The 9,854-nt window shown below is 46.2% G+C and overlaps 1 protein-coding gene and 1 long non-coding RNA gene across 2 annotated transcripts; one reads left to right on the top strand and one right to left on the bottom strand.

The window, feature by feature from the left end:
• The first annotated feature begins 5,640 nt into the window (after nucleotides 1-5,640).
• On the top strand, nucleotides 5,641-6,668 carry LOC104584584. The gene is made up of 2 exons (XR_002965965.1): nucleotides 5,641-6,089; nucleotides 6,160-6,668. It is a non-coding gene; the product is annotated as an uncharacterized LOC104584584 (long non-coding RNA).
• Nucleotides 6,669-8,413: 1,745 nt separating this feature from the next.
• On the bottom strand, nucleotides 8,414-8,932 carry LOC104585018 (VQ motif-containing protein 31-like). Its single transcript, XM_010240905.1, has one exon. It carries the CDS (start codon nucleotides 8,930-8,932, stop codon nucleotides 8,414-8,416), a length of 519 nt encoding a protein of 172 aa, XP_010239207.1.
• Nucleotides 8,933-9,854: the final 922 nt, after the last annotated feature.

Below are 9,854 nucleotides of genomic sequence, written 5' to 3'. Positions count from 1 at the left end.
CCAATCTACACACCGTTGGGTGGTATTAGGACCTATCCTTACCTACTAGTGGAATAGTTCAGCACATGCCCTTTTCAGTGAAAAAATAAAATATGTGACATAATTAATTTGACGAAACTAATTACTTGTGTTGCTAGTTGCGTTATTAAACTGTGTATCCCTTTGGTGTCATGTGGTATCCAAAAATAGCAGAGAATGGCTGATCGTCGGTGGATGTACAGTGGCCGCCGTAGTCGGACAGACCGGGATGATGATTGGATGAAAAACACGGCAGATTTCTTGGAGGCTGCATTTGCTACAGGAGAAGAGCGTGCTTGGTGCCCTTGCAGTCGTTGCAATAACAAGACACAACACACAAAGGATGAGATGGGCAATCACTTGGTGTTGTACGAGTACACGCCAAACTATACCCGATGGGGCTACCATGGTGAGCAAGAGGATAGAGGAAGAGAGGAGGTCATGCGAAGGCGCACGGACGACTATGATACGGGGTTCCAGGACATGCTTGATGACTTGGAGGAAGCACGCGTTCCAACGGAGGAAGAACCGGAGGCAACCTCTAAGGCCTATCTTGATATGCTGGTGGAGGCAAGCACAGATCTGCATGCTCACACAAAGGTCAATAAGCTGGATGCCGTTGCTAGAATAATGGGTGTGAAGACCCAGTTCAACTTGATCAGAGAATGATTTGATGTGATGATGGCAGTTATTGGTAGTCTCCTCCCGGAAGGCCACCTTTTGCCTAAAAGCATGTACGAGGCGAACAAAATGCTTAGTGTACTTAAGTTGCCGGCCCAGTGCCTACATTCATGTAAAAATGGATGCACGGTGTTTGACAGAGAATACGAGGATGCCAAGCATTGTTCCAAGTGCAATTTCTCTAGGTATGTCGAGGTAGACCACGGGAAGGGTCTGGTGCAGTCAAAAATACCCCATAAAGTTCTTAGGATGCTTCCATTCTCAGAAAGAATTGGCCGGATGATGCTATCCGACGTGCCTGGCAAAGCTTTCACGCATGACAAACTGGGGAAGAAATACAAATACGACAAGGATCATAGGCCGATGTTGACACATCCGTCGGATGGTGAAGCATGGAAGGATTTTGATCGGAAGTATCCGGAGAAAGCCGAGGAGCCTCGGAATGTTCGAGTTGCCATCGCAACTGATGGGTTCAATCCATTTGGCATGACGAGTGCCCCATATAGCTGCTAGCCAGTGTTTGTAATTCCGCCCAATCTTCCTCCCGAAATGATAATGCAACGGAAGTACATGTTCTTGGCGCTGATAATTCCAGGACCAGAATATCCAGGGAAGAACATTAATGTGTATATGCGGCCCCTGATGGAGGAGTTGAAAAGAGGTTGGGAGGAAGGGATCATGGTGTACGACAAAGCTACCAAGACAAACTTTAAGATGCATATCTAGTTCTAGTTCTCCATTCATGACCACCTGGGGGGATCTATACTCTCCGGCAAAGGCTTGCAGGGGAAGTTCATGTGCCCACACTGCGGGACTGATCTGGAGTTCTATCGGCTCGCTCATGGTCGCAAGTATTGTTGCTTCGATCTGCACAGGCGATTCCTCCCGCCTAACCATCCGTTCAGACAAGACAAGAAGAACTTCAGGAAAGGTGTGGTCATCGAAGAGGGGCCACCCCGTTATCGCACCGGTTCTGAGCTTCTTGCTGAGCTGGATGCTCTTGTACCCGACTCGACACAACCTGACAAGTTCCTGGGGTATGGTGATATACACAACTGGACTCACAAGTCATGCTTCTGGGAGCTCCCCTACTTCAAAGACATTATTCTTCCACATTGTATTGATGTGATGCACACCGAAAAGAATGTCGCCGAAGCCCTTTTCAACACAATTCTCAACATTATTGACAAGACGAAAGATAATCCGAAGGCTAGAAAAGATCAAGAAGAACTTTGCGATAGACCACAGCTAAGCATTAAAAAGGTGCGAGGCAGGTCAGACATCAGGTCAAAGGCCCCGTTCGCTCTCGACAGAGACCAAAAGATGGAAGTACTCCTGTGGTTCAAAGAGTTGAAGTTTCCTGATGGGTATGCAGCTAATCTAAAGAGGGGAGTTAATCTTGGCACCATGAGAATCAACGGCCTCAAGAGTCATGACTATCACATATGGCTTGAGCGTTTGCTGCCCGTGATGGTTCGAGGATATTTGGCGGGTGTTGGCAGAGTTGAGCAATTTCTTCCGCCGGCTTTGTGCTAAAGAACTATCCCCCACCTTGCTAGAAGAAATGGAAAAACAAGCCCCCGTGTTGCTATGCAAGCTAGAGAGGATCTTTCCGTCGGGCATGTTCGTGACGATGCAACATCTAATTATCCACCTCCCGTACGAGGCACGGATGTGGGGCCCTGTGCAGCATCGTTGGATGTATGCCGTCGAGAGACTTATGTATGCGAACAAAGCCGAGCAGGTGAAGGGTGAATTTTGGGTAAGTCGCCTTCGCACAATGCATACATTAGTCAAAACAATTGTAATGCAAAATATATAACTCATGAATGGATCCGTTTTGTCTAATTGCAGTGGTTCTTCAAGCTGGCGGAAGGCATTGATGATGCAACAATTGCACGGCACTTCGAGGCAAGTGTAAAGAAGGCATTATCCGAGATGTTCTATCACGCGCGTGTCTACGTCGTGAGGAAATACTATGCCAAAGTGAAGAAAGAGAAATTGGACAAGGCACAATGTATCGTGACGCATCTCGAACACGAACAGTACATGCAGGAAAAGTTAAATAAAGTGCATTTCCTTGCTTAATAAGGGCTAATGCTTAACTTCTTCGTGTTTGGAGCCAATATGGCTCATTTGGCTCCAAAATGCAAAATGGTGCCTTGGTGGCATTTTGGAGCCAAATGGCCAAAAATGGCACCAAGGCACCATTTTGGAGCCAAAAATGCCTTGGTGCCATTTTTGGGCCATTTTGGAGCAAAATGCGTCTCTTGGGCACAAAATAGTGTCATGGTGGCAATTATGAGCCTTATGGCTCATTTTGGAGCCCAAAAGGCTCATTTTCCTCCAAAATGGTGTAATGTTGGCTAAGTGGTGCATAAATGCCACCAAGGCACCATTTTGGAGCAAATTGAGCCTCTTGGGCACAAAATGGTGCCTTATTTTCCTTCAAATTCGACGTTTGTCACTTCAATGCCTTATTTTGTTTCTAATTGTGCAATTCCAAATCTATTTCATAGGTTTATATTGGTGCATGCATGTTCAAGGATCAATGGATGGTGGATGTAGAAGGTTCCCGAGTAACTCTCTTCTTTCTTTTCATGTATATATGGAGATTTGGCGGATGAACAGTTGTATTATGTTGCAATCTTGTGAGACGAACACTTGTAATATTATGTTGTGACATATATATGTGATGTTTCGGACTTGTGAGATGTATGCTTGTGATGTGAAATCGCATCTATGGTTTGTATGTGCTGTGCTATTTGAAATGAGCTGTCGTGTTATATATGATTTTAATTGTGTTATATATGATTTTAATTGCTGGGATAAACAGAAAAAAAAGGGTTAACCCTCTTTTCCGGCGACCACCCTTCGGCAAAGCCGCCACGTGGCGGCTGCCTGTGCTGCTTGCGGGGATCCTTTGCCGGCGGCCTTAAGTGGATGGCCGCCGACAAAGAGAGTAATATTTGTCGGCGGCTTTTCCTCGGGGCCGCCGGCAAAGGCCTGATGAGTGGGCCCGGCATGGGTGACGCGCGCCACGGCACGCTCGCGCCACGGCACGCTCGCGCCACGAGATGGCGTCGCCGTTAACAAGTTCAAACCATGAAGTTACTTTACTTCGCCGACGGCCGTTGTTTTGGCCGCCGGCAAAGACTTTGCCGGCGGCCCGACAAAAAGCGGCCGGCAAAGAGGAGCTTTGCCGGTGATGCTCCGTGCCGACGGCCTTTGCCGGCGGCCCTGAGGAAAAGCCGCCCGCAAAGGCTTTGCCGACGGGCTTTTGGAGGCCGCCGGCAAAGATGGTTTCTGCCGTAGTGGGGTGTTTGATCACGTGTGAATACCACAAGTTTTTTTATTTAATTTCGAGTGTTACACACACACACACGCATGCACGGGCGGATCTAGAGCAAAAATGAGGTGTTTGATCATGTGTGAATACCACAAGTTTTATTTATTTATTCGAGTGTTACACACACACGCACGCACGTGCGAGCACACAGTGAATACATAAAATATATCAAGAAAATAAGGTAATATCGATCGTGCAGATCTATGCATTCATATGTTTGATTAGACTTGTGTCCGAAAAGCCGAAACAATCTAAGCAAAAAGATTCAAACGTTTCAAGATCAAAACGTAGCAATTGGCATGACTACCAAGACTAGCATACTACTAGATCTCCAGACCATTTTGAACAAAATCAAATGTACCATTTTTTTAAGACAAAACCAGATCAAATTCATCTCCTTAAACAACACTAGAATTTAAAGAAAACCCCCTTTGTTGTAGGCCTATAACTAGGGAAGGGGCGGCAACGGGAACAGTATCAGCAACTCTGGCTCTCTGGTCCACCCCGACGGCCGCGATCAACACAAATAGAACCTTGCTTTCTTTATAGCCTTTCCTCAGCAGCATCCTCCCTTCTGTCTACCTCCCCTCCAGGCGTTGATGCCAAGGCCAGTGAAAGTGTGGACTGTCCACTTTCGATGATGTGCAGGCCGGGCTTGTCTGCACTACCCTCACTGATGACACACCATCAGTGAGGGTCGCGTGCTCGCCCGTCACTGTTGACACCTTATCAGTGACGGACACGCCACGCCCGCCACTGATGACCACTCATCAGTGATGGGTGTACCAAGCCCGTTAGTGATGAGGACCGTCACTGATGACTCCTCATCACTAACGGGCGTGCATGGCCCATCACTGATGACCACTCATTAGTAACGGTCGTAGGAGGCCCGTCACTAATGGTTTAATGTGAAAAATTGCAAAAATCACAAAAACATACATCAATGGCGGGCTTTACATCTAGGCCCACCACTGATGACCTCTGGAGACCTTCGATTGAAATAATCATAACTTATTCATAACAAATCAGAAAAATGTGATTCTTTTTGCCAAAATCTTGTTTTTTCTTGCTTAACATGATTTAACAATAATATCATATGGTAACATTTTAAAAATGACATATATAGTACAATCTTGTTATTTCCGATAGTTGAATTTCAGGTTTTATGCCAAATGACCAATGTTTTGTCAATTTCTATGCCACAGTTCTTGATAATGTATCCATTTTTGCACATGTGTGCATCTTGTCATAAAAAACAATATTGACAAAGAGGTTACACATGTTTGGTTATAAAAATTGTCTTTCATTCCCAAATGTAAAAAATGGGGTATTTTGCTAAGCAATTACACTTAATATGGTTTCAAATGACTCTTCTCCAATTTAGAACATATTGATAAATAATAGACAATTGTTATAGAAAATACTTTATATCATATGAAATATGAAAAAGACAAAAAAAAATCATCAGTGACGGGTTTTATAGCTAGGCCCGCCATTGATGCATGCGTTTGTTGGTCCAACCAACCAAATTGAGGCCCAACTCAATCCCGCGCCTATAAAATCCCCCTGTAACCCTAATCCCTACCTAATCTCCTCCTCTCTCTGCCCCTGCCGCCGCGGCCACCTCCCTCCCCAACTACCAATCCCTCCCCCACTCCCGATCTCCTCGCCCTGCTGCCGCCACCTCCCTCACTACCATCTCCTCTCCCAGCCACCGCCACCTCCCTCCCAATCTCTCCCTCGGTCTGTCCCTCCTCGTCTCCTCACCGCTGGGCGCGAGATCGGTCGCCGTCCCACGCGTAACAGCAGCCGGATCCGGCCTCCACCGCCGCCAACCGCCGGAGATCCAGCCTCCAACGCCGCCCCGGTACGCATCTCTCCCTCTCTTCCTCTCTTGGTCCTTTCTAAATGTCACCCTCTCTCTTCCTCTCACGCAGCCGAATCTCTCTCCGACTCTCTCTCGTTTTCTCTTTCCTGCGGAGCGACGTCGCCGAAGGATGGGAGGCGGCGGCAGGGAGGACGCAGCGCATGGTGGCCCATGGTTAGTCTCCCTCAGTTGTCTCCCTCTACGAATTTCTCTCTCTCACTATCTCTCATTTTCTGTCTCATAGCTCGCGGGTGGAGATGAGAGCTCGTCCCTGCCGTCGTGGAGACATTGGGCTGCCGCTGCCGCTGCCGCTGCCGCTGATTGACAAGGAGGTCGCCGCCGGGCCGAGTGGGGTCGTGGTCGCTGCTACGCCATTCCTGCATTCCCGACTTGTGATTTATTTGTATATGTGTTTTGTTTCTGTGGCGAGATACTCCCTCCATTTCACAAAGAATGGCGCCAACGTTTTTCGAGATCGAACTTTGACCAACGATTAGATCAATTGTATGTAGATTATATGTTACAAATTTTGTATCGTTGAAAAGATTTTTAAAATACGAATCTAATGATATAATTTTTTGTAAAACATAGTCTAATTGTTGGTTAAAGCAAAATTTTGAAATACGTGCGTGCCATTCTTTGTGAAATGGAGGGAGTACGTGATTCTGTGATATTCACCATTTGTGATTTGCGATTCTGTGATTTGTTCATCTACGACCCAAATTTACAGTCCACGGGCCTGTTTTTTTTAAATCACGATAATACTATTAGTGGCGGGCTCTAGGTGCGCCCGCCACTGATGAATACGCGGGCGGTCTCTCCGTGCTGGAAAAGTCGACTGGAAGAGCACGTTTGCCGACATAGTCAACGGCCACGCTTAATTGGCACGGGCTCGGGCACCGACTCCGGCATGCTGGCACCGGGGTGCGCAACGGATGCCTGGCTGGTGAGACGTTGCACTAGCTCCTTGAACCTCGACCCGTCGGCGGCGTGGATGTACAAAGCCGTGCATGTAGCAGTAGTTAGACCCGTATCCTGAAATAAATATGAACCGTTTATTTTCTCTAATCTAATGGATAAGATCAATGGGTACTCCAGCGCAAGCATCAAGGAGTACTAGGGAGTACCATGATTGAAGGGGTAAAATCATAATCTAAGGGGCCAATCAACTCAGGGCTATTCGTCAGCCAGGGCTGATTTCTTCAGATCAGTGGCGGCTCTGACCCGTGTGGAAGCGCCGCACTGGGGAATTAGCAACTAGTTAGGCTGATGCCTCAAACATCGCCGGACACGGTCATGGGTGCGGGTTGGCCGAAATTGCGGGCAGGAGACAGCGAATGAGTTGCGCCGATGTACTGCTCCCCCTTATGTCTGAGGCCAGTTCACACAAGGGTCATTACCGGATCAACGAAGCACCCACTTCCAGACCGAATTGATTCACATACACGTGAATCTAGTATTTGTGCGTTTGTGATTAAAAAAAATCTGAAGTCCCATCATCATCTCATGGATGCTCACGCCAGTTTCATATGTTCTTGAATTCCAAAATTTGTCTTTATCTCCCTTTCTGAACATACTCTGCACCGGCGGGTGGCGCATTTGGGAGGAGCCGGGGGCGGCTCCATGGAGGAGGATTTATCAGCAGTGCGTACGTGAGAAAAACAAGGAAGACGACGCAGTCGATTACGGATAAACAAAATAAATATCACCTTTTGTTAACATAAGACAAAAGCTAAATTACCCTGCTCAATTAATGGTCAGATTTGATTGGTCCTCCAATATTCTCTCACGGAGTACCAAGGTACCGCAAAAAGGCTCACTATTATTGCCGATATTTAGCCTGCGGCCACGCTTGGCCCGGGCTGAGACATTGGCGCCGGCAAGGTGGCGCCGGGGTGTGCAGCGGCAGCCGTCTGGCCAGTGAGATGCTGCACCAGTTCGTTGAACCTCGAACTGTCTGCTTGAACGTAATTCGTCGACTCTGGGATGGGCTCGTGGTACACTCGGACCAGGGGAGCTCCAGCCGATGGTGCGGTTGCTGGTGCCGGTCACGAGGGGTTGGGGTTGGGGTTGCGGGCCATGGCTGCGTGCAACAGAAGATCAACAGCATGAATTGAGAAAAGAACTGGTGATTTAGAGAAATAGTGTGTAGTGTAAACCAGTAGTACAAGCTGATCTAGAAGCGTAGGTGATCAGACTAATACACTCGTCTGAGTATTAGCCATTCCATGCTGAAAAATACTTTTAGGGCCAATATGTATGATCCACGTTTTTTCTCAAGCAGCGAAGCAATTGAAAATGTTGATGCATGTTATATACATTTTTTCTTGAATGTACTTTACATCCTTACATTTTAAAAGTAAACAAACATATTAGTGGATAATCTGGACAAAAGAAGTTAGAATTATGTATATATATGGACTGCAACTCTATATTAGTTAGAATTATGTATATATATGGACCATACAACCAGATGTACATATGCATGCCCTTATTTCTCAACACCCTTTTGGTGTATGCCTAGGGAAGGGGGACAGCGGGAACAACATCAGTAACTGGGGCTCTCTGGTCCACCCGGACGGCCGCGCTCGACGCATATAGAACCTCCCTTCTCTTATGGCCTTCTCCTCAGCAGCATCTTCCCTTATGTCCCTCTCCTGCGCGGGCGTTGAAGCGAAGCCCAGGGAAAGTGAGGACGCCCCACTTTCGATGATGCGCAGGCCACTGGGCCTGTCCGGGAAAGCTGACCGGAAGAGAGCAGTGTTTGCTGACATTGAACCCGTGGCCACGCTTGGCCCAGGCTCGGCCACCGGCGCCGGCACGGTGGCACCGGGGTGGGCAGCTGCAGCGGCAGCAGTCTGGCCAGTGAGATGCTGCACCAACTCCTTGAACCTTGAACTGTCCGTTTGAACGTAAATCGTCTCCGGGATGGGCTCGTGATACACTCGGACCTGGGGAGCTGGCGCGGCTGCTGGTGCCGGTCGCGAGGGGTTGGGATTGTTGTTGTTGCGGTCCATGTCTGCATGCGCGACGGAAGATCAATAACACGTATTGAGGATTCAGAGAAATAGTATATAGGGTAAAGCGGTACAAGCTATCTAGTAAAACGTAGGTGATCGGGCTAATACAGTCGTCTGAGTATTAGCAATTCCATGCTAAAAAATACTTTTAGGCAAGTATGTATGATCCACTTTTTTTCTCAAGCTGGGAGGCACTTGAAAATTTTGATGCATGTTGTATACATTTTTGCTTGAATGTACTTTACATCCTTACAATTTAAAAGTAAACAAACATATATTAGTGAATAGTCTGGACAAAAGAAGTTTAGAATTATGTATATATACGGACTACACCTATGTATTATTTAGAAATAATATTTTAACTTTTGCATTTTTCTTATAGTTAAGCATCTTAATTATGTAAAACGTAGGTGATCGGGCTAATAGAGTGGTCTGAGTATTAGCAATTCCATGCTCAAAAATACTTTTAGGGCAAATATGTATGATCCATTTTTTTCTCAAGCTGGGAAGCACCTGAAACTTTTGATGCGTGTTATATACATTTTTTCTTGAATGTACTTTACATCCTTACAATTTAAAAGTGAACAAACATATATTAGTGAATAGTCTGGACAAAAGAAGTTTAGAATTATGTATATATATGGACTGCACCTATATATTATTTAGAAGTAATATATTAACTTTTGCATTTTTCTTATAATTAAGCACTTTAATTATGTACATGAAAGAAAAAATAGATCTAGTATACGTACAAGGTATCTATATGAGCAGAAATTGACAATGCATCTTGAATTTATAATATCTACTGTGGCAAAAGATATATAGGAGAAGTATTGAGCATTTTTCTTCGAGAAACACAGCTCGCATCAAGCGGAGAACTAGCCCATGCATGTGCTCCATAATATATATTAAAAAAACA

Source organism: Brachypodium distachyon, chromosome 4 (genome assembly GCF_000005505.3).
Source record: "Brachypodium distachyon strain Bd21 chromosome 4, Brachypodium_distachyon_v3.0, whole genome shotgun sequence".
Taxonomy (NCBI): Eukaryota; Viridiplantae; Streptophyta; class Magnoliopsida; order Poales; family Poaceae; genus Brachypodium; species Brachypodium distachyon.
The sequence above is the reverse complement of the archived record's forward strand: the minus strand, read 5'-3'. Positions and strand labels throughout refer to the sequence as shown.

Coding starts and splice junctions, on each gene's coding strand:
- LOC104585018 (XM_010240905.1), bottom strand. CDS start 8,932: ATGGACCGCAACAACAACAATCCCAACCCCTCGCGACCGGCACCAGCA.